Below are 26,980 nucleotides of genomic sequence, written 5' to 3'. Positions count from 1 at the left end.
CCACCAGTCTGCTGGATTCTGTCCCAGCAATATGAAAAGAAGGGAGGGGTTCCGCCAATAAATGTCAAATATTTTATATTTGTCATCATGCAGCTGGAAAATGGCTGCTATTTATTATTATAAGTTAGAAAATAGATTTTATTTCTGAAATCTTGTATTTTTAATTTGAGTCCACTTTAAAACTGAGGTGAAAATAAACTAATGAAATAAACAATTGTTTCTGTTCTCCTTCTCCTAAAAATGACATTTTAAGATATTACACAGTTTTATTTTATATTTAAATCGGGTTTTTAAGTTTTTGCTGTTTTACTGTTATTGCTCAATGCCACATTCATTGAAGTGTGCCAGAGCTAAACTCTATAAACTATTGAACCTTTTTATCTCTTTCCTGCTCTCAGAAGCCATTTTCTGCTAGGAAAGTGTTTTATAGTTGTAATTTCTTATCAGTGAGAGTCACACTGTACTCTGACCCAGTCCTGACTCAGACAGGAACTGTCACTTACATACCTGATGTTTAACTCTTTCAGACAGAGAAAGAAAACAACGGAGCACAGCCTAGTTATTTGTGTGCTAGGCACTGTACATACCCATGTCCATCTCATCATGTCACATGTCACCTCGGGTATCCTTTAAGGTGGCGCATACATCTGACAATTTTGCTGTCAATCGACTATCCAATTTGATAATTATCAAATTGGGTGAAAACTGGTGCCACAACAAGCATGCCCGACCGATGATTCTACCCATTTCAGGCCAAAATCAGTCAAATGTATCAACTGAACATGCAGGGAACTCTCAGGCGGACATTGGATGCACGGTGGTAACGCTGTGTGATATAAATGTGCCCCCCGTACCTGTGCATACAAATACTTTACTTGTCCAGGCTGTAGCTAGTGTCAAGCTCTCCAGCTTCTGCATTGGCACCAGTGCAGAATCATCCACCAGGCAACCTAGGCAGATGCCTGGGGCCTAGTGGGTGTCAAGGGGCCCTCAAGCCACTTTCTCTGACCTCTCTCCACTTCAGCTTACCTAAAAGACCACAAGTGGCCCCAAAACTACTACCTTGCCTAGGGCCCCATTACATCTTAACCACTTGAGGACCGTAGGCTTACACCCCCCTAGTGACCAGGCTATTTTTTACAATTTAGACCACTGCAGCTTTAAGAGCTTGCTGCAGGGCTGTATGTATTAGCATACAAATGAATCCCCTGCCCCCTTTTCTGCCCACCAACAGAGCTTTCTGTTGGTGGGCTCTGATCACTGCTTCAGTGTTTATTTATTTATTTTTTTCTTTAATTTTTATTTTTTTTAATTTTCACTATCCCCCCCCCCTCCTCCCTCCCCCTCCCCCTGCCCAGCGATGGGCTCTCATAGACATCAGCCTATGAGAGCAGATCTCTCTCTGAGCCTCTCCAGGGGACAGCCGAGCGTCACGGCTGTCCCCAGTACAGAGCTGCCATAGATCGCAGCGCTGTACAATGTAAATAAACGGCAGTTTCGACATCTAACAGTCTCCTAGTGGCAACAGCCGCTGGGAGACTGATGACGGAGCGTCATTCAAGCAGGGATGAGCCCGCATTGGCGCGCGTGATCTCCTGCAAAGCCCGCCCCAGGACTTCACGCCAATTGGCAGTGAGCTGTCCTGGGGCTGCAGCCGCGTTCACGCCAATTGCCGTGGAGCAGTCGGTTAGGGATAAATCCATCTCTGATTGGCACCCACATGGCTGCTGGCGTACAGCACATGGGGCATGGGTGATGTCACACACACGCCACATATTATACGAATAGGCACGAATGCGGGAGATGGAGGGCTGGACACGAACAGCAACAGTGGATGGGTGAAGTATTTTAATGCATAGGCAAGGAGGGTCCATGCATTTACATTTGGAGGGACAGCAATAGAGGCAGTAAGGTAGCATTTCAAGGCCAATTCCCAAAAGATTTCATGCTAAAGGGAATCAGCTAGTGATGCTCAAATCCGTATCCGGGTGAAAGCCGGATAGTTGTTATCCGGATTTCACCCTGTTAATTGCCATCGTCTGTGCGGGCTGGGGGGGTCAATCTTACCTATCTGACGTCTTCTTCGGTCCGTCCCTCGGCGCCTCCCACAATGCGGTCCACGCGGCGGTCACGTGAGTACAAACACAAGGAGGAAGTGTTTGTACTCACGTGACGCTCGTGGAACGCATCGTGGGAGGCCCGAGGGACGGACTGAAGAAGACGTCAGTTAGGTAAGAGTGACCCTCCCACCCAGCCTGCACAGATGATTGCAATGAACAGGGTGAAATCTATCCGGTTTTCACCCAGCCACGGCTTTGAGCATCACTAAAATCAGCCTGCGGTTTATGGGCAGCCAACAAATCTCTCTCTGATCAGATTAGACCAGAGAAAACTCTGTTTCCAGTATAAGATCTGCTCCACCTTTTTTTCCCCCAAAAAAGATCTGTGGCAAGTACCTGGTGGTCACCTCAGTAAGATTTGTGGCCAGATTCTTTGTGTCTTCCTCCCCAGGGCCTGCCCTACCATGAAGCAGACTGAATAGAGTGATCCAGAGCAGTAGACTGTAGGGGACAGCATTAGATTTAGATTCGGCTTTTTCAGTCTCTCCCTCTGCTCTGCTGCTTCTGCCTGACTCACGGAGAACAAAGCTTGCCTGCTGTGAGGCTGTGTGTGCCAGCAGGGAGGTTGGTTCAGTACACTTGAAACAGGCATGGTAATGCATCCTTTGAACCCTTTAACCAGTTAAAAATGCAAACTAGTGTATACATTATAAATGTCAATGTTTGGAAGGAGCAAACAGGATGGTTTTGAGAACCATTGCCCAGCATATAGTGAAATGGTAAGGGGTCCCAAGGACCTTTATATCAGTTCACAGATCTTGAACAATATTATTAGGAAAATGGCAAGGAAGGAATGTACCTAATCTAGGAAACAACAGGCAAATCACATTTCACATCTGATGCTGACAGCCTGTCCATGTCCAATAGCTAATTGAGGAGCTATGACAATATGCACAAGTCCTGTCTGTTCGAATCGGGTCAACAAATCATCACCATCCTTTTGAAGTATTTTCTTCTATGAACAAAAACGCATCCAAAGAAATGTCAAACTCAAAACTATTTTCCTGTCTTCATCGTGGTGTTTAATTTAATCAGATTCCTTCATCTCCTTGGCTGGCTTTAGGCATGAAACCTCACAATTCTCATTTCTCTATATATGGCCATGAGTTTGATGACATCAGTAATTGCTTATCCACGGTGTTTGGTCTAGCCCTGCAGAAATCTCTCGTATAACCACGAGACATACTGCAGTCATTAAAACTTTTGGGAAATCGGAAATTCGAGTTTCAGAACTCTATTTGTGTGGCCAGAAGAACAGATGTTGGCACGCGTCGTACCCCATTGTTCTTAAAGTTCATTCTGAATTCATTTTTTACGCAAACCACATCATTGTCAATATGATTTTAGGCATTCTTGCCTATTTAAACCTATCGGTTTCATAAATGTGTGTTTTAAAGTGTTGGCGTACTTAAAAATAAAAATACATTTATTTAAAATGATTAATATTGTTTACTTTACATCATTTTGAAGATACAGGAGAGTCAATTCCAATACATAACAGTAAACATGCTGCAGTCTGTGCTGCTCTCTGCTCCTGAATGTTTCCTGAAACAATCTTCATTGCCTGCAGGGTGTTAAGCCCCGTCTACACCATAAGAGATTGCAGCGATCCGGCGGCTCGATTAGCCGCCGGATCGCCTCTTCCGCGTGCCCGCCGCGTCCCCGCTCGCCGCGTGCGCCGCATTCGATTCCCCGCTCGTCCCCGCCGGCGCCGCTTATCTTCCGCTCGATACCCTGCCATTGTCCCCTCGCGGGGAGCGAGCAGGGAATCGGCGGTGCGGAGATCCATCCTGTCTTATTGATAAGGAGCATCGCGGCCGCATCTACTCGTGTAGATGCGGCTTTAAACTGACTCCATAATCTCATCTGCATCTCTCTGTACTGATGGGAACAATGTCTGCAGACAGGAGTTCTTTTGCATCCTAAAAATCAAACAAGCTGACACTTACCTTGGGCTTCTATTGGCCCCTTGCAGCGGTAATGTCCCATGCCGTCCTCCTACCATCACCTGTTCCCTGCCGCCGGTCCCGGTGTAATCACAACAGTGAATACAATGTCCCACGCCGTCCTCCTACCATCATCCGTTCCCTGCCGCCGGTCCCAGTGTAATCACAACAGTCATTACAATGTCCCACGCCGTCCTCCTACCATCATCCAATCCCCGCCGCCGGTCCTGGTGTAATCACAACAGTGATTATAATGTCCCATGCCGTCCTCCTACGATCATCCGTTCCCCGCCGCCGGTCCTGGTGTAATCACAACAGTGATTACAATGTCCCATGCCGTCCTCCTACGATCATCCGTTTCCTGCCGCCGGTCCCAGTGTAATCACAACAGTGATTACAATGTCCCACGCCGTCCTCCTACAATCATCCGTTCCCTGCCGCCGGTCCCAGTGTAATCACAACAGTCATTACAATGTCCCACGCCGTCCTCCTACGATCATCCGTTCCCTGCCGCCGGTCCCAGTGTAATCACAACAGTGATTACAATGTCCCAAGCCGTCCTCCTACGATAATCCGTTCCCCGCTGCCGGTCCCCGTGTAATCACAACAGTGATTACAATGTCCCACGCCGTCCTCCTACGATCATCCGTTCCCTGCCGCCGGTCCCAGTGTAATCACAACAGTGATTACAATGTCCCACGCCGTCCTCCTACGATCATCCGTTCCCTGCCGCCGGTCCCGGTGTAATCATGCGAGTGATTACACTGCGGCTGTGTGTCCGTGGCTGCGCACGTGCTCGCTCCAGTGCGCATCATCAGTAGCTTACTGCACAGGCGCAGTACAAGGAAACATCGTACTGCGCCTGCACAGTAAGCTCCCGATGACGAATATTAAACTGTGACCGGCGGCAGGGAACAGGTGATCGGAGGAGGACGGCGTGGGACATTACAGCTGCAGGGGACCAATAGAAGCCCCAGGTAAGTGTCAGCTTATTTGATTTTTAGAATTCCACAGAACCCCTTTAAAGGACATCCGAGGTGAAAATAAACTGATGAGAAAAACAATTGTATCTATCCTCCTTCTCCTAAAAATGACTTTTTAGATAGCCCACAGTTTAATTTTATATTTAAATCTAGTTTTTAAGTTTTTACTATTTCATTGTCTCTGCTCAATGACACCTTAATTGAAGTATGCTAGAACTCAAATCTATGAATTATTGACCCTTTTCATCTCTTTCTTTCCTGCTCCAGGAAGCCATTTACTGACAGGAAAGTGTTTTATGGCTATAATTACTTATCAGTAGTGAGGGTTGTAACGATATCAGTGTATGGCTCAGAACTTAGCTGACGTCAGTATTTTATTCAATGTGTAAAAAACAGGTGATTGGTGCACACTTTTTCAGAGAGGGTATACCCAGGCACCAAGTAGGTGCAGCCCCCCAGTGGCAAGGGCCCAATGGTGGGATCGAGGTCGTACAGGCAGAGGTCGGCAGCAGATCAGGATAACTGAGGTACAGAATCGTGAGGCAGAAATCAGAGTCTATAGACAGGCAGAGGTCGGCAACAGGTCAGATTGGCAAAGGTACAGAATCGTGAGGCAGAATCGGAGTCTATAGACAGGCGGGGGTCGGTAACAGATCAGATTGGCAAGGTACAGAATCGAGAGGCAAGAGAAAATCAAAAGTTCAAGCAGGAGGTCATACATACACAGTAATATCAACAATAATAATAATAATAATCCTATGCTAAGTGCGAATCACCGGGGTCCTGCCGGTTCAAGCACACAAGGATCTAACTAAGGTCTGAGCGCTAGCACAAAGTGTTTGCAACAACAGACAATGAACCGATGTCAGTCTGAGGCTTAAATAGGCTTAAATAGCCAAGAGCAGTTCAAACTGCCCGCCCACAATCCTTTAACCAATCAGCATGGAGCAAGATGGAGACTGGAGCCTGTGACAAGCCGAAAGCTCCGTGCGGCAAGGAAGCGCCGCCGGAGCCCGATACGCTGTGCCGGCGGCGGTGAAGTCAGAGGCGGGCGCAGCGGTCGCGCTGCTGCCAGCTGTGTTAGAACCGCTCTCCATCCTGACAAGGGTTATGCTATAGTCTGACCCAGTCCCAGCCCGGATAGAAACTGTCACTTACATACCTGACGTTTAACTCTTTCAGGCTGAGAAAGAAAAAAAAGAAATACAGCCTAATTATTTGTGTGCTTGGCACTGTACATACACATGTCTATCTCATCATGTCACATGTCACCTCAGTTGGGACCGGGTTGGGACCAGGTCAGACTGGGTCAGACTATAGCATAACCCTCACTGATACGTAATTACAGCCATAAAACACTTTACTGCAAGTAAATGGCTTCTGAAAGCAGAAAAAAAACATAAAAAGGGTCAATAATTCATAGATTTGAACTCTGGCATACTAAAATGAAGGTGTCATTGAGCAGAGACAATGAAACAGTAAAAACTTAACAACTAGATTTAAATATAAAATAAAACTATGGGATAACTTAAAAAGTCATTTTTAGGAGAAGGAGGATAGATACTATTGTTTTTCTCATCGGTTTATTTTCACCTCGGGTGTCCGAAGTATAAGTAGACTAGATATTTCATTTGTTTCATTGTTCTTCTCCTATTTCCTGTGATGTGTCCACATTTAATCTCACCACTTTTGGGTATACTTTATGGCCTCGATTCATAAAGCATTCCCGCATTCGGAAATGCAAAAAAACGCTCACTTTACCGACCACACACCAAAATATGCATTCATAAAGGCTTTTTCCGCATGAAAAGCCGACATTTGCGAGCAGAGTGATCAATCACCGCCTTGCGCGGTGATTATCACAGCAACAGTAACAAATGTCAATTCATAAAGATTAGAGGTAGCGGTATGCGGACGGGTATTACCGCTACCTCTGATGTGGCGAGAAGCGTGCGGAATACATTGCAGTGAATGGGACAGACCTCCCAAGCAGCTGCAGAGAGAACACCGCACGGAGGGATTCCGCCTGCTTCCCCTGTTTCCGCACGTCTCCCGACAGCCTAACGCCTGCCTACAGCGGAGTATCTCCGCACGTATATCACAAGTAGCTAAATTTTTATGAATTACCACCCTGAAGGCGGAAATACCGACAGCGGTGTTTCCCCGCTCGACTTTCCCCGCTCGCAGGCAGTTTTATGAATCGAGGCCTATAAGTATATACTAAAATGAAGGGTTTTTGTTATATCATCTGGGCACATGGGAAAGGGTGGTTGGCACGGAATGTCATGCTCGACTTGGAAATTCCGCAGTTTTGCATAAATGCAATAAACGGGATAATCCTGGACATTAGGTTCATCCTCTATCATCATTTGTCTTCATTTGGGCATGAAGAAAAGGAGCCGGTGTGCCCAGGGCCAGAGCTGACATTTACACTAAGTGCTCTGCCTTGTTTGGGCTCCAGGAGTTGTGGAGCTATCTACAGAGCTTGTGTGACTATAGATGGAAATGGATTTAGCTGACTATAATATGAGGATTATCTGTAAAACTGACAAAAATAAAGTTTGGTTCACAAAGTGTTCTTTTTTTGTTGTTGTTCCTAATGCTGTCCAAGGAGATTTTATAAGGTGAGTTACAGGTGCAAGAGGCAACTTAATGATGAAGAATACTGTATATACTCAAGTATAAGTCTAGAAATGTAGCCAAAGTATAGGGGTCGACTTACACATGAGTCATGGGCAACACTGAGCACACTGAGCAATGTGTGTACTATTAGTGACATTCCCATTTGCAGCAATTGACACTTGACTCTTGATAAAGGGAATGCCAAGAAAGCACAGGTCTGAAGGTCTTGGCCACAACAAGGAAAGGGGCAGGGGGAAAATACTGGGCTGCAGGAAGGGGAGTGAATCATTGCTGCACTTGGGGGCCTGGAGGAGTTATAGGCTGCACTTAAGGGACTGGAAGGGTTAATGGCTGCAATACTGTATGCAGTCCAGTCATTAACCCCTCCTGGGCCCCAAGTTCAGCTGTTAATTATTCCCAATCCCCAAGTGCAGCCATTAACTTTGCTGGGTAGACTTATACTTGAGTCAATAAAAAATCCCAGCTTAAGAGAGTCAAATATTGGGGTCGACTTATACATGAGGTCGACTTGTATTTGAGTATAAACGGTATGCTTAAAAAATAACCATTGGATGTACACCATGCATTGACTTCAGATAGCCATTAATAGAACACTATTTATGTTTACACTATTTACTATTTATGAACGTACGATTCTAAGATACAATGGATTAGTTAAATTGGAAATAATTGATTAGAAATGATCGAATGCAGGGGCGTAACTAGGGGGAGCAGCCAGTGCAACTAGTTAAAGAAAATTAAACTAGTATTATAATCATTTTAGGTAATTGCTGTATCTAAACTGACACACCCTTTGTAGCTTAAAAAGACAAGGCATGTTGTTGATTTGGTCATGATAAAAAATAGTCTGTTATGCTAGGTACACACTATGAGATTTTCTGGAAGATTTACTGTAGGATCGATTATTTTCAACATGTGATTTCCGATCGATTTCCGGGCATTTTCCAAACGATTTCCTATTAAAGTGGAAAACAGTCAGAAATCGATTGGAAATCAGATTGGACATGTTGGAAATAATCGATCTGACAGTAAATCTACCAGAAAATCTCATCGTGTGTTAGTAGCACAAGGCTATACTCAGACTTCACTAGAAATGATAATAAAGACAGTCCACGAATCATTATCTAGGGGGCTGAGTTAAGTCAGAAATTGAAGTGTACACTGAATAGGGACTGTCTACAAATATTTGTCTACAAAGCCTTGTATGATTCATTATCAGTGGCTGAGCAGATGCAATCATTAAAACAATTGTGCAGAGAGCAGAAAGTTTTTTCTCTCCTTGCCCTTAGCTGTCCCTCTCTCAGTATGGGGCTTTTTGTGGCTTCTGGGCCCCCCTGCGGCTGCATCCCTTGCAGGGTCTATTGTTACGCCTCTGGGCCCCATGATTTGTAGTTACGCCCCTGATCCAATTTTCGATTTCCACAAAGAAATGAGCATATCTGTCACATACTGAAGAACCGATCATACCTCATGGGCTGTAAATTAGGCTATATTTATATTAGAATTCCTGTTACAAACAGGTTACGTTCCGGGAGGTCGTTTGTAAGTTGAAATTGTGTCCTGTGTTAAACATGGTAAAACTTACTTTTGGAAAAATCTGGATTAGGCCCAATCCAATTCACTTTTTCCCCTAAGTTTTCTACTAGGTGATATTTTCATACCTTTACTTCATTTTGAAGATACAGGCATGGCAATTCCAATACATAACAATAAACATGCGGCAGTCTGTGCTCATCTTTGCTCGGGAATGTTTCTCGAAACGATCTTCATTGCCTGTATGGTGTTAAAGTGTGCCTGAGATTTAAAAAAAAAATGAAGATGAAAACTTTGGAGAAAAAGTGAACTGCGTATGGTCCCATAGTGTATACATAGTGTTTTTTTTTTCTTGGTTGTTTTCAATGAGCTTCAGGGCTCAAACTCACTAGAGCAATTTTCTGAGCGTTTAGGGAACGATTCAAACCACTAGCCATTTCCCTAAACGCTCAGCTAATGTTAATGGATGGGCCAAATTCCACCGGTACCGATTGCGATTACTAAATCGCAAAACGCAGGACATGCCACATTTTTCGCGTTTAGTGTTAGCGGTTAGCGTTCCTGCAATGTAAAGTATATAAACGCTCATCAAAACCTACACAGAGCAATTTTGCTAGCATTTTAAAGTTACTGCACACTGTAACAAAATTAATTGAAAGGACCATTTAGAATTTAAAACGCTAATCGCTACACAACCGCTGGCAAATTAATTACACTTTTTAAAATCGCTACCGAAAACACTCATGAAATAGCTTACAAACCGCTCATACAAAACGCTAGCGATTGCGATTAGCGATAGTGTTTTGTAGTGGGTTCCAGACAGGGCAGTTTCTAGGCTAAATTGCACCCAGGGCGAGGTTGTAAAAATTGCGCCCCCTTCCCCCCACCCCCGTGGACTCGGGAACCCTTACTCTTTAGGAAGAGAAACACAGCCACAGGTCACAAGTAGATCTGTCTACTTTCTAGTGACCAGCCGCTCATCCAGGAGGAAGCAGGAAAACACCCAGGCGAGGAGAGCCCGGAAAGCCAAATCCTCCATGGGTGCCGCGCACTGACAGCCTGCAGTACCGTTACAAGACATCAGGTGTCATCACGCGGTGGTGACATGATGATGACTTGAAGTCTGATGCAGGCAGTCTAGGAGGAGTCAAGGAAGGTGATCGCACTGGTAATCTTATTTCTTCTTCCATTTGGCTGCACCGCGCGTCACCAGCTCCCTAGCGGTAATGTCCTTCTGCCTGCGCCCCCCCCTTCACCTACTTGCTGGTCTGCGCCCAGTGCGGTCGCCCTGCCCGCACTGCCCAAGAAACGGGCCTGGTTCCAGACCTTAGAGTGTTTTAAACGGAAGCAGGAAAAAGGGCACCGACAGCTAGTGGACGAAAAGGGCGTGGCCATAGACTCTAATGCAATTATCGTTAATAGAGCGCCCAAGGCAGAAAAAAGGGAGCCCGAAAAATATCATTAACAACATTAGAACATTCAAGTTTTTTAAATATGTTATCGCTTTAGAAGCTTGCAACATTATAGTTTTTGTCATATTATTTTGTTTGTATGTACAGATTTATAGTTTTAAACTATTTATAACAGTTTATATAATGCTGTAACATTTAACAACAAAAATATGTAATAAAAAAATCAGTATTGTATATTTTGTACATGAAGTTGCCTCTCTGAAACGCTGTCACTCGAGTCAATTGTAAATAGGGGAATGTCTGTATTCTAAATTGACAAACATTATTTGATTTAACAAATTATTTTGGCCAATTATTTTGGACCATTTTAAGAATTTGTTTTGAAAAAAAAAATAGATCCAATGTATCAAAACAGATCCAATCGTAAAAAATACATCAGGCGAAGTGACAAAACAGTTATATATGACTAGTAAAAAGGTCATCCATTAAAAAACGGGCGCTAGGCAACGGCCGATACAATCTCCCCTCCTGCAACGCGCTTAGACGCATCCCGCTTACCCATCCCCCACCGCTGTCCGAAGTCTACACAGGGAGATGTTGCTTGCTTGGCAGTTGAAAAAAGCTGTTATTTCCCACAATGCAATGAGGTTCACAGACAGCAAACTGTCAAGCCTGGAAGCAGGGACAGGAGGATGATGCAGAGACACAGGGGATTTATTATATAGGATATTGATTGACCATAACATCATTTCTAAAGCACACTGGAAGTGAGAGGGATATGGAGGCTGCTATATTTATTTCCTTTTAAACAATACCAGTTACCTGGCTGTCCTGCTGATCCTCTTCCTCTAATACTTTTAGCCCTAGATCCTGAACAAGCATGCAGATTGGATGTTTCTGACAAAAATATGACTGGATTAGCTGCATGCTTGTTTCAGGTGAGTCATTCAGACACTACTGCAGCCAAAGAGATCAGCAGGACTGCCAGGCAACTGGTATTGTTTAAAGGGAAATATATATGGCAGCCTCCGTATACCTCTCACTTCAGGTTCCCTTTCATCTGCCGAGAGCAACTGCTCATTCTACTCTTAAATAATTTGATGTGATTTTCCTGATTGAAAGATTAAACTGTACCCTTCAGTCTCAACATGTAGGACAGTGAAGAAAAAAAAATGACATAAGATCTGCTCATGTCACAGTCAAAGCAATCACAAGTTTGAGGTTGAAAAAGAAGTTTGCTTCATTATTCTAATGGAGCTCTGTTATGTGATAACGCTGACTGATGATTGCCTGCTACTGCTGGTAAAAATAATTTGTAGCCTGACTCAAGCACACTCAATCATTAAGATCGGGAATGACCGGCCCCCAAGTCCATAGAATAGATTGCCAACCCCTCTAGAGGACTGTTAGTGACAAAACTGTAGCCAGGGGTGTATCTGTGTTAATAGATAAATATAAAATAGTTAAGTAGCCACTTGCATAAATATATGCTGGTACCCCCTCCCCCTTTTCCAAGTGTCCCTCAGTATTAGTAGCCCACCCAGTATAGGTGGGGGGAGGTGTCCCTTCCCAGTATAACAAGTGAGTGGTGTGTCCCCTCAGTATATTGTAGCTAGTGAAAGGTGTCCCCCAGTATAATTACCCACCCTGTATAGGTAGTGACAGGTGTACCCCTAGTATAATTAGCCCCCAGTATAGGTAGTGACAGGTATACTCCTAGTATAATTAGCCCCCTAGTATAGGTAGTGAGAGATGTCCTCCAGTATAAGTGGCTCCCGAGTTTTGGTGATGAGAGATGTACCCCAATATAAGAAGTCCCCAGTATAGGATGTAAGAGGACTTCCCCCAGTAAAAGTAATGAGAGCTCTCTCCCAGTGTAAATATCCCTCCAGTGTAGGTAGTGAGACATCCCCCTGTATGGCAGTGCAGCATGAGGGATGAGGGGGCATGGCACCCATGGCATGAGCCATGCTGCACCCCTCTAAATACGCCACTGCCAATAGCAACTGGTGAAATCTGGACTCCCAATAGATCCTTGAGTGTGCTCTTTATGAAGGTAATGATGTTCCCCACACACACACTACAAGCATTTAATGATTGATGTGTCTCTTTAGGAGCATGAAGACCACAGCTTGGACACCTTGCAGGACAGGAGTTTGTCAAGACACAAACGTGCTGCTACTTCCACAAGTAATGGTAAGTATTTATTATTATATTATGTAATGTTGCATTATACATTACTGTGACTATCAGTCAACGATCTCGTTGCATTTTTGAAGCATATTCCCCTGTTGTTGTTCTCAATTGTTGTGCTATTTTCAATGTGCCATTTTGTTTGTGTTAACAGTTTGTGATTGGATTCACTAGGGTGATTACATTAAAGCAGGGAAATTGCAAGAAAATTGGATAGCAGCACTTTTGTATGCAACTTTTTAGTGCTCCTATTGGTCATTACACACATGCTCAGAAACTGCAACAGGCAGTGCATTTTCAATTGTAAAAGTCACATTGCACTACAATTGTAAGGTTGTTAACATGCACCTGCACTTTCTTACTTTCTTTTTGCAATAATTAGTTGTCAACAGCCACTAATTTACTTAAAGCCTAGTAGTAACTTCTTAATTTACTTAAAGGCACAGTGCACTTTTTTCACAGAAGCTGCCACTTCGCAAAAAGCAATGCAGCGTTCAGTGTGGCCGTTGCAGTGCTGTCTGACGGAGTGCATTATCCTAGAGAACTGCAGGCACTAGTCTAGTTGACCCAGAAGGAAGCCTTATATGGAACAGTTCTCCAATCACGGCCACCAGAGCCGGGACAAGGTCCTCCAGCACCCAAGGCTGAGACACCAAAGTGCGCCCCTCCATCCCTGCCACCCCAGCCATCACACACTGATTGCTATTAGACTGAGGCGCCACAGGGCCCACAACCTCCCCAACACCTTAATATCTAGTTATATGGCTTGCAGTCACTGCCATGTATTCCCTTTTCTTATTTCTTTCTGCTTCAAACACAATTAGGAATGACAGTTGAATGAATTCTGCGCCCCCTCCTACACTGCGCCCTGAGGCTGGAGCCTCTCCAGCCTATGCCTCGGCCCGGCTCTGACGGCCACCTCCACAGCACAAAGCTTTGCGATTGGCCGAATGGTGTAGGTGTAGTTTTCCACAATCTATTGGAAACCTAGAAGTTTGGGAAGGTGCCACGCACCCAATCACACTAGCTGAATTTCCCTATGAGGAGTCCTGCTGGGATCCCTAAACAGGGACAGATTGGGGGGGGGGGGGGGGCAGGCAGGTCTCTTGCCCCAGGCGCAGTTTGTTGAATTCTTAATAAGGTGGCAAAATTTAGATGGGGAATGACAGTTTAGGCGCCAAAACCTGAACTTCAGGCGCCAAAACTGGATGGGGAATGGCAGTTTAGGCGCCAAAACCTGACCTTGCCCCAGGCGCAACTTGGTCTAGATCCGTCCCTGTCCCTAAAGTAGACTATGGCCGCTCTGCACGCAGTGTGCTTACCTCATAACGCCCAAGTTAACAATGAAGTGAACCATACTTTCCTTTATCTGTATGCGACCCAACGCACTGATAATGTGCACCGCTGTGTTCCCGTTCTGTTGCTTAGCGTTCCTGTCACAGCACGCAGCTCCTACTGAGAACCAATCTTAAAGGTTCTTTTATGCTTAATTGTAGTAGTGGAAGTGTGAATTGGCAGATATTCACTGTCCTTACAAATACATCCACAGTGTGGCAATGATAAGATGTTAGGCCTAGTCAAGGCCAGTGCTTCCATAGAGGTAAAGAGGCGATTTCCCCAGGGCCCCAGACCCTTTGGGGGCCCCAAGGTGCCCCTCCAGCTATGGTAACCCTCTTGACATTGGCTGGAAGGGAGGGTCAACAGGGCCCCCAAGTTACTTTTGCCCTAGGGCCCCATTGTTTCTAGAACCGGCCCTGTGCCTAGTTCACACTACAAAACACAATTGCTAAGCGCAGGGCAGTTTCTAGGCTAAATTTCCCCCTGGGCAAAGGTGTAAAAATTGAGCATCAGGTGCAGACCCGGATTTACATCACAGGAGCCTATAGGCACAGATGTCCTGGCACCCTAGACTCCGCCCTCCATGAGCCTACAAACTCCCACCAAACTGCGCCACAAGTGTGCTGGCTGGCCCAGCTGCCACCTCTCCCTTACTTCCCTTGCCCGTCATAGGTAGCTAGAGGTGCCCCTTAGTATTAGGTTGCCAGAGGTACTCTCAGTATTAAGCTGCATAGGGAAGGAGGGAGGAAGGCACTCGAGGAGCAGAGTGAGACGCCTTTCTATCATCAGGCACCTGTAGGCACGTGCCTGCTGTGCCTTATGGTAAATCCATCCCTGATCAGGTGTCATCACGTGGTGGTGACGTGATGCTGACTTGACATCTGATGCAGGCAGCCCAGGGGGAGTCAAGGAAGGTGATTGCGCTGGTAATATTCTTTCTTCTTCCATTTGGCTGCACTGCACGTCACCAGCTCCCTAGCGGTTATGTCCTTCTGCCTGCACCCCCTACTTCTACTTGCCGGTCTGCGCCCAGGGCGGTCGCCCAGCCCACACTGCCCAAGAAACAATTTTGCAAAGTTCCTTTACCGAACATTCCTTTACCGAAAATGGCTCTAAAAATTGTACAGGCAGCTCGTTTTTGATTTTCTCAAAGGATGACTCTGCTGTAAGCACAATCGCTCACAGTGTGAACCAGCCCATATGTAGATTTAATCAAAGTGACTGTGTCGGCAGGGAAACCTGGCTTGTATGGCTGGATTAAGCCTGTTATGATATCTGTTTTCAGCAGTTTTAGGTAATATTTACTCAGCAATAAGGAAGCAAATTTCATGTTCCTGGCTGATAAAGAATTCTCCTTACACAGTGAAGGCAATGGTATTTTCCAGCCATTTTGCTACATTGCAACAGAGAGCTTAGTGAGGTGACTGTCCCTCTTTCTTATTTGTCATGGGTCGATAATGGCTAACCCACTAGTAATCGCAAATCATAATTGCTTGCGTTTTATGCAAACATTTTGTAATCAATTTCAAGTGTTCGATTTCTTCCAGCAACTGTGATTAGCGATTTCTGTTCTGATCACGGCGCTTTTAAAGCATTATGGGTAAATCACTTTGTGTGGCTGGGAGTGTGGTGAGATGGGTCCTGGGAGTTGGGAATTGGCTCCGACGCTGCGGGGGGAGGGGGATTGCATTGCTAAGGGCCCCCCCCCCCAAGTTACTTTTGCCCCAGGGCTCCATTGTAGCCAGAGCTGCCCGTGTTGCTGCCAGTACAAATTTATGCAGCTTGAAAATGGACCAGTCGAATCCTGCCGAGGTGGAATTGGATGGGCCCACTTTAAACCTGCATACATTTGCATAGAGAATTTGAATAATTCTGCATCAACTCAGAATCATTTGCACCTCATTGACCAGCCCTAGTGATTACATAAGGATACTTCCATCTCTGACGGTGCGTACACACATGCGACTATACTCGTTTGAAACGATCGTTCCCCGATCATTTCAAACGACGATCCTTTAAAAAAAAGCAGCCAACGACCATTAAGTCTAACGACGGACGAGCTAGATCGTTCAAAACAAACGATCTAGCTTGGCGGATTTTTTCCAACGACGATCGTTTGCAAAAGTAGTACATCGTTGGAAACGGTCGTTCGTACCAGGCTTGACATGCGCATTTCGCTATTTCTTCATGGAACTTTTAATTTTTATGCGCAGGCGCAATAGTTGCTTTACGTGATGTAACGTTCGTTTTGAACGATCAGATCGTTACATACCTTTAAAAGCTAACTTTACTTAGGTCGTCAATTAAAAGTTAGTTCGTCGTTCAAAACGAATGATCGTTGTCGTATGTCTGTACGTAGATTGGGGCAGGGGTCACACTTTTAAAAATCAAGTGCGTTTTGCCATAATGTGAAATTGCATGGGAAATGCACATAATAGTTTCCTATGGGCCTATTGCGATTTCTGTACCACTGGTACGGGTCAAGCAACAAAACAGCGTAAAAAAAATGCACATTTAAAAATGTAAATGCATTGGAAAATGCAGAAATGCAGTAGCATAAAAATACATTCATTTAAAATCCTGCAAGTGTGACCCCTTTCTGAGTCTCCCGGTAAACACGCATGTTCACAACGTGCTATTATGTCATTGCATGATGCAGCAAATGTAAAAGCCGTATTGCTGTGAACAATTGCCCATTAGTGTTGATCATATCTAGGAGAACTCATGGAGAACAGTGGTGGGATGAAATTTCGCATATGCAAAATTTTGCATCGAAATTCACAATTACGCATCGTAATCATAATGCAACATTTCTGCGAAAGTCGTAATTATTTTGTATGTAATAGTATTATTTCATAATTTCGCATCATTTTCACATAATTTTTGCTAAATTTCCCATACTCTTGTGTCGACTTTAGTGGTTAAAAGCAAAGCCCCCATATAGGCTATTGATACCAAAATTGCTACATATGTTAAGGAGAATAGTGGGTACATCTCAAAAAAAGAATTTAAAAAAAAAGACCTTGTAGTTTTTGAGAAAACCGAGGGGGACTTTGCTATTCACTGTTATTTGGGGGCTATTTTTTTGCTATTCACTGCTATTTGCTATTTGGGGGCTAGGCTATTCAAGTCGGCATGAAATGATGTGAAAACTATGTGAAATTTTATGCAAAATTAGGAATGACTATATGAAATCAAATGTACAAATCGTTATTACGTGTAGGCGAAATTGCAAAAATTTACACACAAATTTGCGTAATCGTAATTAGCTGATTACGATCATCACTAATGGAGAAGCATGTGATCAGCTTGTTCAGGTGAAAGCTATGTAAAGCCTCATTCACATACCTGACTTAAGTCAACTGAGGCGATCAATAACGACTGCCTCCATCGATAATCAGGCGTGTGTACGGCAGCCGGCACCCCCACCCCCCAACTCGTGAGCGATCCGCCTGTCGGATCTACTCACCTCCAGTGACTGCCTCCACCGATAATCCGGCGTGTGTACGGCAGCCGGCACCCCCACCCCCAACTCGTGAGCGATCCGCCTGTCGATCTACTCACCCGGGTGACGCAGATCTCATTGTTTGGGAGCGCTCCCCCCGCATGACATCCTGCATGTGTTGCTTGTCGTCCCTGGGCGCCCAGCGGCGAATTGACTATTTGTGTGCCCCATAGGCTATAATGCAAATATCAGCTATTAGGCCTAGTGCACACCAAAAACCGCTAGCAGATCCGCAAAATGCTAGCAGATTTTGAAACGCTTTTTCTTATTTTTCTGCAGCGTTTCAGCTAGCGTTTTGCGGTTTTGTGTAGCGGTTTTGGTATAGTAGATTTCATGTATTGTTACAGTAAAGCTGTTACTGAACAGCTACTGTAACAAAAACGCCTGGCAAACCGCTCTGAAGTGTCGTTTTTCAGAGCGGTTTGCGTTTTTCCTATACTTAACATTGAGGCAGAAACGCATCCGCAATCCAAAATCTGCAGCAGCCCGGGAGTATGCGTTTCTGCAAAACGCCTCCCGCTCTGGTGTGCACCAGCCCATTGAAATACATTACTCTAGCAGATCCGCACCCGCAAGCGGATCGCAAACTGCAGCAGAACCGCTCTGGTGTGCACTAGGCCTTAGGGGCTCAAAGCAAAAACTTGGGCAGGCAATAATTATAGTTTTTAAAATGACGTTATCGTTTTTTAAATTTTTTTATTGTTTTGAAAACTGGAACGTTTTTGTTTGACATTTTTAATGATTTGTATTTACCAATTAATCATTTTCCAAAAATATCATTTTGAACATTATATAAGGTTAGGAAGGGGGGTTTGAGGGTTAGGCGTCAGGAAGGGGGGGTTTAGGGTTAGGCATCAGAAAGGGGGGTTTTAGAGTTAGGCATCAGGATGGGGGTTTTAGGGTTAGTCATCAGGAATTGGGGTTTTAGGGTTAGGCATCAGGATGGGTGTTTTTAGGGTTAGGCATCAAGAAGGGGGTCTTAGGGTTAGGCATCAGAAAGGGGGATTTTAGGGTTAGGCGTCAGGAAGGGGGGTTTTAGGGTTAGGCATCAAGAAGGGGGGTATTAGGGTTAGGCATCAAGAAGGGGGATTTTAGGGTTAGGCATCAGGATGGGTGTTTTTAGGGTTAGGCGTCAAGAAGGGGGTCTTAGGGTTAGGCATCAGGAAGGGGAGTTTTAGGGTTAGGCATCAGGATGGGTGTTTTTAGGGTTAGGCGTCAAGAAGGGGGTCTTAGGGTTAGGCATCAGGAAGGGAGATTTTAGGATGAGGCATCGAAGGGGGGGGGGGAGGGTTCTGTGTGAGAGTAGGGTTAGGGTAAGTTGTAATAAAATATTGTTAATACATACCAATATTTTATTATGATAATTTACACTTTTTACACTTTAAAAACGAAGAATATTGGTAGATCTTAATGATAATTTTATTAATGAAAACAGACACCCATTTTTCCTCACACCCCTATTTCATGCACGCTTTTAAAGCATGTCTTGTACAACAATCACAAATGTACATTTTTTCCCATTAAGGCAGAGAGTTTCACTTTCACATGGAAAGGTTTCTTCCATTGGCACCCTGAAGTTCTGTAATGGGAAGTTTGGCCTTTCTGTAGCTGTGATCAGACCTAGCCCAACCTGCGCACCTCGTCTCTGGGATGGTCCTGAATTATGCCACATGTTCACGCAATCAGTCCACAATGGTATCTTTTGACCCGCACACATCATGCGGAAACCCGTATTTGTCAGAAGTATTTATGGAAACTTGTGCTGTTCTGCACAGTCAGACTGTTACGGTGGTGGCACCTTCAGACAAAGGCATGACACCTCGTACGTGTGTCTTGTTTGCATAGCTAAGCTCTGGTGACCTTCAGGAAGAGTGTGCAGCATTCTTCGGGGCATGCACTACCTGTAGCTTCCAGAACGTCTGTAAATTGTTAGCAAAACACAGAGTGACATTGCATTTGTTGATGTGTTTCTCAGTCACTCTTATTTTACTAGGCCTGGAACAAACTAGGAATTCCTGCAGCATTTAAAGGGCTGGTTCAGAAGAGCGGCTTCTCATCTCGTCTGTCTCGCGGCATCTCAGTCAGGGGCTTTTCTGCAGCGATCGTCAACGTCCGCTGTGATTGGCGGTTTTCACCCCCGCAAGGAGATGTGAAGGCGTGGAGGTGAATCAACCCTAGAAGCTGCATGAGGCATCCAGGGTGGCCTAAAGCAACGGGGAAAATCAGGATCGGAACGCCACGTTTGCGAAATCAACAGTAATCGACGGTAACCACGCAATGTTAAATGATTCCATTCACTTAAACGTACCGTTTAACCAACGAGTCCCGGTACAGTGCGATTGTACTGTACAGTGCACCAGATTAGCGATTCACACTTTTTTAAAAATAAAACTTTATAAAACTTTATTATACTTACCAGGTGTCCAAATTCCAACCATAGCCCCCCCCCCCCTGACCCCAAAGGAAGAGGTCATAGGTGCTTCTCTATGACCAATCAGATAAGTGACCTCTTCCTTTAGGGGAGAGAGCTATGGACAGAAGCAGGAAATCCGGACACCTGGTGAGCATTACAACGATTATTAAAGTCGTAATTGCTCAGCCCCCCAAAGCGTTGAAAAATCAGCTTTGAAGAGCTTATAACCTTTAGCATTGAGCACCAATGAGCTAAAAATGCTACATTCGCATATCGCAATCGCACTAGTGCAGGCATGGGCAAACACGGCCCTCCAGCTGTTACGGAACTACAAGTCCCACAATGCATTTGCCTTTATGAGTCATGACTGTGGCTGTCTAACTCCTGCAATGCATTGTGGGACTTGTAGTTCCTTAACAGCTGGAGGGCCAAGTTTTTCCATGCCTGCACTAGTGGGTTCTCCATCACATGCTTTCATTGGCAAATGCATTTTGGGAATCGCTGTCGATTGTTAGCGACCCATGCTGCCAAAATCGCCCTAGTGGGTTCCAGCCCTAAGGCCGCCCGGGAGATGGATCTGTGCGTTAAACGGGCAGTTCACCCTCTTGGCTGCCGCCCTTGGCTGCCATGCCATTCAGGTGCAATGTAGATGCAGCCGAATGGCAGTGGTAGAAACACCACGCCTGTTATAGCTAATGGAATTCGTTTTTTTAAAAAAGCAAGCAGATACTTACCTAAGGAGAGGGAAGGCTCTGGGGTCCTGATGAGCCTTCCCTCTCCCGGTGCCGTTGGTGCAGTGCTGGCTCCCTTGTATAAATCCATAAATCCCCCGACGCGGGGGACTTCAGAAGTCTACGAGAGCTGTGTCCTCTTCAAGACAGGTGGCTCCATACTGCGCACACGCGAGTGCACGAGAGGGCGCTCTCGCATGTGCAGTATGCAGCAGCCCATCTTCAGGAGCAGTCGGGCTCCCCGAAGACTTCCAAAGCCTCCCTTTGGTGGTGGAGAGAGCAGTATTTGACTAATTTAGTCAAACACTGATACGAGGACATCGCTGCACCGAGGGCACCTGGAGCGGAGAGAAAAGGCTCATTATAATCCACAGTAATCATGAAGGAGTCCGCACACAGACTTAACGGAGCAATTCACATCAATTTATTGTCCCATCACATGTGTGTAGATACATAGTCTGACCTGCATAGGCCGACGATCGTTTCGGGGCCACTCAGGGTCCCCTTTATCAAGGCAGATAGCGGCAAAGACAAATACTATTTGTCTTTGCTGCTATCTGCCTTGATAAAAGGGACCCTGAGTGGCCCCGAAGCGATCGTCGGCCTATGCAGGTCAGACTATGTATCTACACACATGTGATGGGACAATAAATTGATGTGAATTGCTCCGTTAAGTCTGTGTGCGGACTCCTTCATGATTACTGTGACTTATGGCCTTGGGGCCCGGCACCAGCATACCCACTGACGTGAGTGCGGTCCTTGGATTGACTTGAAAAGGCTCATTAGGACCCAGAGCCTTCCCTCTCCTTAGGTAAGCATCTGGCTTTTTTTTTTTTAAAAAAAGGTTCCCGTTGACTTTAAGCACTGAGGCCTGGAACCCACTACAAAATGCTATCGCTAATCGCAGTCGCTAGCGTTTTGTATGAGCAGTTTGTAAGCGATTTCATGAGCGTTTTAGGAAGCGATTTTAAAAAGTGTATCAATTTGCCATCGGTTGTGTAGCGATTAGCGGTTTAAAGTCTGATTGGTCCTTTCAATTAATTTTAATTTTGTTACAGTGTACATTAACTTCAAAACGCTAGCAAAATCGCTCCCTGGAGGTTTTGATGAGCGATTACACAAGCGATTATATACTTTACATTGAAGTGCAAACGCTAACTAAATGCAGCAGGTCCTGCGTTTGCGATTTTCCTAATCGCAATCGCTTCTGTGGAATTTGCAAAATCGATTTACATTGGCAGAGCATTTAGGGAAATCGCTAGCGATTTATCATCATGCTCCCTAAACGCTCAAATAATCGCTCTGGTGGGTTCTAGCGCTGACATGCGGTGGGGTTACCCGGTGGCAGAGGACCGCAACATGTCGCAGCTGAGCATGGCTGAATTTAGCCAAGTTTGACTGATTCCTTAGTAAGATTATGAAATTATATTAGATCTGATTTGTATCTTAAATATGCTGTATTACCCAATGCAAGGGGAATGAAAATAACAATAATTACACTATAAAGTTTCAGTATCTAAACTCCAGCTCAGGCCAGCTGCTTCTGCCCTTCGGGATTTTTACAACCAGACAAGGAGAGTTTATAAACTTGTGAAATTGGGATTGTTTTTTTCTGAGGCGTAGTGATGAGCGAAAATGCCAATATTAATTTTGCATTCATTTTTGCGAAAATGTTAAATTTTCAAGCGAAAATGCCCTAGAAAATAGGTTATTTTTTGCAAATTATCGTGCTTAAAATATAGATTTTTTGCATTTTCAGTGCAAACATTATTTTCTGCGTTTTTGTGCTTTTTGTGAATTATCGCAGTAAAATATTGTTTTTTTTTTTTTTGTGGTTTCACGCTTTTTGAAAAAATTCAAAAATTTGATATTTTACCACGATAATTCAAATACAAGCTATTTTTGTGAAAATTTTCTCAAAATAGAAAATAGCATTTTCAATGTCGAAAATTACTTTGGCGAAAATTTGCAAGCAGCACTGATAAGAGCCCCTGGATGGCTGAAAATCTGGAACAAGTAGCACCGCAGCAGCTGAATCCCAAATGTTACCAATTGTTAATGCTGTCTTTACCCACCACATGATTTTCCCGACAGTTTTTCTGGTGACTTATTGAGTCACAAGCGATAGTTTTCACGTTCTCGCGACATGGGTACAGGCAAGCGATCACGCTGGGCCGATAATGATCATCATGGCAAATTGGATCTTCAACTGGGCGGCGTTCTATGGTTTTCACTAGTGTTGGGCGAACATCTAGATGTTCGGGTTCGGGCCGAACAGGCCGAACATGGCCGCGATGTTCGGGTGTTCGACCCGAACTCCGAACATAATGGAAGTCAATGGGGACCCGAACTTTTGTGGTTTGTAAAGCCTCCTTGCATGCTACATACCCCAAATTTACAGGGTATGTGCACCTTGGGAGTGGGTACAAGAGGAAAAAAAAATTAGCAAAAAGAGCTTATAGTTTTTGAGAAAATCGATTTTAAAGTTTCAAAGGGAAAACTGTCTTTTAAATGCGGGAAATGTCTGTTTTCTTTGCACAGGTAACATGTTTTTTGTCGGCATGCAGTCATAAATGTAATACATATAAGAGGTTCCAGGAAAAGGGACCGGTAACGCTAACCCAGCAGCAGCACACGTGATGGAACAGGAGGAGGGTGGCGCAGGAGGAGAAGAAGGCCACGCTTTGTGAGACACAACAACCCCGGCCTTGCATGAGGGCAAGAAGCGTGCGGATAGCAGGCTTTGTACCGCCATGCAGTCATAAATGTAATAAAGATAAGTGGTTCAATAAACAGGGACCACGCGGCAACGCTAACCCAGCAGCAGCAGACGTGATGGAACAGGAGCAGGCGCAGGAGGAGAAGGCCACGCTTTGTGAGACACAACAACCCAGGCCTTGCATGAGGGCAAGAAGCGTGCGGATAGCATGCTTTGTACCGCCATGCAGTCATAAATGTAATAAAGATAAGTGGTTCAATAAACAGGGACCACGCGGCAACGCTAACCCAGCAGCAGCAGACGTGATGGAACAGGAGGAGGCGCAGGAGGAGAAGGCCACGCTTTGTGAGACACAACAACCCAGGCCTTGCATGAGGGCAAGAAGCGTGCGGATAGCATGCTTTGTACCGCCATGCAGTCATAAATGTAATAAAGATAAGTGGTTCAATAAACAGGGACCACGCGGCAACGCTAACCCAGCAGCAGCAGACGTGATGGAACAGGAGCAGGCGCAGGAGGAGAAGGCCACGCTTTGTGAGACACAACAACCCAGGCCTTGCATGAGGGCAAGAAGCGTGCGGATAGCATGCTTTGTACCGCCATGCAGTCATAAATGTAATAAAGATAAGTGGTTCAATAAACAGGGACCACGCGGCAACGCTAACCCAGCAGCAGCAGACGTGATGGAACAGGAGCAGGCGCAGGAGGAGAAGGCCACGCTTTGTGAGACACAACAACCCAGGCCTTGCATGTGGACAAAAAGCGTGCGGATATAGCAGCAATGCTTTTTGCCGCCATGCAGTCATAAATGTAATACAGATGAGAGGTTCAATAAACAGGGCCCGGAAACGCAACACCATCCCAGATGTTCATTGGTCATGTTACTTGGTTGGGGTCCTGGAGTGTTGCGTAGTCATTTCCAATCCAGGATTGATTCATTTTAATTTGAGTCAGACGGTCTGCATTTTCTGTAGAGAGGCGGATACGCCGATCTGTGACGATGCCTCCGGCAGCACTGAAACAGCGTTCCGACATAACGCTGGCTGCCGGGCAAGCCAGCACCTCTATTGCGTACATTGCCAGTTCGTGCCAGGTGTCTAGCTTTGATACCCAATAGTTGAAGGGTGCAGATGGATGGTTCGACACAGCTACGCCATCTGACATGTAGTCCTTGACCATCTTCTCCAGGCGATCGGTGTTGGAGGTGGATCTGCACGCTTGCTGTTCAGTGGGCTGCGGCTGCATGGGTGTCAGAAAATTTTCCCACTCCAAGGACACTGCCGATACCATTCCCTTTTGGGTACTAGCTGCGGCTTGCGTTGTTTGCTGCCCTCCTGGTCGTCCTGGGTTTGCGGAAGTCAGTCTGTCTGCGTACAACTGGCTAGAGGAGGGGGAGGATGTCAATCTCCTCTCTAAAGTCTCCACAAGGGCCTGCTGGTATTCTTCCATTTTGACCTGTCTGACTCTTTCTTCAAGCAGTTTTGGAACATTGTGTTTGTACCGTGGATCCAGAAGGGTATAAACCCAGTAATTGGTGTTGTCCAGAATGCGCACAATGCGTGGGTCACGTTCAATGCAGTCTAGCATGAATTGAGCCATGTGTGCCAGAGTCCTACCAGAATCCTCATCATCCTCTTGTGAGCGTTGTGATAGTTGTTGTGATGCATCATAGTCGTCACCTTCCTCCTGGTCTGCTTCTGCTGACCATTCGCGTTGAATTGTGGAAGTCCAACGTGCACCGCTCTGGCCCTCGTCAGTGGTGGCATGAAATTCCTGCTCCAACTCCAGCTGTTCCTCCTCCTCTTCTTCGTCATAGCTGCTGGGGCCAGCGTTCCCTGAGGCGGATGGCCTGATGTTGGTACCATCACGCTGATCGTTTTCTCCTTCAGATTCCCCCAGTTGCATCATGACAGCTGTTTCCTTGATTTTTAACATCGACCTCTTCAGTAAACACAGCAGTGGTATGGTAATGCTGACTGAAGAGTTGTCACTGCTCACAAGCAACGTGGATTGCTCAAAATTTTGGAGGACTTGGCAGAGGTCCAACATGTTGGCCCAATCGGATCCACAGAAGCTTGGCAGCTGGCCGGATGCGCCTCGGTACTGCGCCGTCATGTACTGGACCACTGCACTCTTCTGCTCGCAAAAGCGGGCTAGCATGTGCAGCGTAGAATTCCAGCGCGTAGGGACATCACACAGCAAGCGATGGTGGGGGAGATTGAAGCGCTCCTGCATCTTGGCGAGTGCCCCCGAAGCAGTACTGGAATTTCTACAATGTTTGGACACTCGACGCACCTTCAACAGCAGATCGGGCACGCCTGGGTATGTCCTCAGGAACCGCTGAACTACTAGGTTCATCACGTGCGCCAGGCAAGGGATGTGTGTCAGCTTAGCCAACCTTAAAGCGCGAATGAGATTACTCCCATTATCACACACAACCATGCCCGGTTTCAGGTCCAGCGGTGCCAGCCACAAATCCGTCTGTTCCTTTATTCCCCTCCAAATTTCCTCCCCTGTGTGCTGCTTATCCCCAAGGCAGATTAGCTTCAGCAACGCTTGCTGACGCATGCCAACAGCTGTGCTGCACTGCTTCCACGATCCTACTGCTGCTGGGTTAGCGTTTCCGGATGAGGTACAGCTTTGAGATGCGTTGGAGGAGAAGGAGTCAGAGAGGTAGGTGCTGCTGTTATCCAGTGGGAGGGACGGCGGTGCAGCTGTTTGTGGCGTGGGCAACACCCGTGCCGTAGCAGGTGAGGAATCGCTGCCAGGCTCCACAAGGTTCACCCAGTGCGCGGTAAGGGAGATGTATCGACCCTGGCCGAACGCACTCGTCCAGGTGTCAGTGGTGAGGTGAACCTTGCAGGCAACGGCATTCTTCAAGCTTCGGGTTATTTTGCTGACCACGTGCTCATGCAACTCAGGCACTGCAGAGCGCGCAAAGTGGTAGCGGCTGGGAACCACGTAACGTGGGATGGCCACTGACATCATGCCCTTGAAGCTGTTTGTCTCCACCAATCGATATGGCAGCATTTCGCAGGCCAGAAGCTTGGCTATGCTGGCTGTTACTGCCACGGCCCGGGGGTCATTTGCTGGCAATTTCCTCTTGCGCTCAAACATCTCCGACACAGACAACTGAACCGTAGCGCTGCACACGGAAGGGCTGTTGGTTGTTGTGTTTGATGAACACTGGGAGACCTCAAGAGCACTACTCCGGAAAGTGACAGTGTCAGCGTCGTCTGATGTTTGTGAATGTTGTGAACCACGCAATGGCTGGGCTACTGCTGCTGCTGAGGCGGGTCTGGTGGTGAGTCTGGTGAACCCAAGGGAGGCAGTGTTGTTTCTGGTACCCTGTCCTGACGCGTTTGCCCAAAGAGTGGGATGTTTGGATAGCATGTGACGGCTCATGCTGGTGGTGGAGAGGTTGTTAATATTTTTCCCCCTGCT

The 26,980-nt window shown here is 45.9% G+C and overlaps 1 protein-coding gene and 1 long non-coding RNA gene across 7 annotated transcripts in view; one reads left to right on the top strand and one right to left on the bottom strand.

Annotated features, from left to right (window-relative positions):
* Window positions 1–11,251, bottom strand: part of LOC137571283 (uncharacterized) — a 44,115-nt gene extending 32,864 nt beyond the window's left edge. The window contains exons 1-2 of the long non-coding RNA XR_011031324.1: window positions 11,196–11,251; window positions 9,278–9,486 (exon numbers count right to left, since the gene is read on the bottom strand). This is a non-coding gene — a long non-coding RNA (uncharacterized lncRNA). The remainder of the gene's footprint in view (window positions 1–9,277; window positions 9,487–11,195) is intronic.
* LOC137571282 (adhesion G protein-coupled receptor F5-like) overlaps window positions 1–26,980 on the top strand; it is a 299,361-nt gene that overhangs the window by 163,801 nt on the left and 108,580 nt on the right. For 3 of the 6 annotated variants that reach the window (XM_068280195.1, XM_068280196.1, XM_068280194.1), the window contains exon 3: window positions 12,752–12,833. In XM_068280195.1, coding sequence (XP_068136296.1) covers window positions 12,752–12,833 — 82 coding nt within the window. Of the gene's footprint in view, window positions 1–11,311; window positions 11,576–12,751; window positions 12,834–19,666; window positions 19,940–26,980 lie in introns of those variants that run through there. The other 3 variants (XM_068280198.1, XM_068280197.1, XM_068280199.1) reach the window with 3 other exon arrangements.

Source organism: Hyperolius riggenbachi, chromosome 4 (genome assembly GCF_040937935.1).
Source record: "Hyperolius riggenbachi isolate aHypRig1 chromosome 4, aHypRig1.pri, whole genome shotgun sequence".
Classification (NCBI taxonomy): Eukaryota; Metazoa; Chordata; class Amphibia; order Anura; family Hyperoliidae; genus Hyperolius; species Hyperolius riggenbachi.
This window is presented reverse-complemented; position numbering and strand designations above follow the sequence as displayed.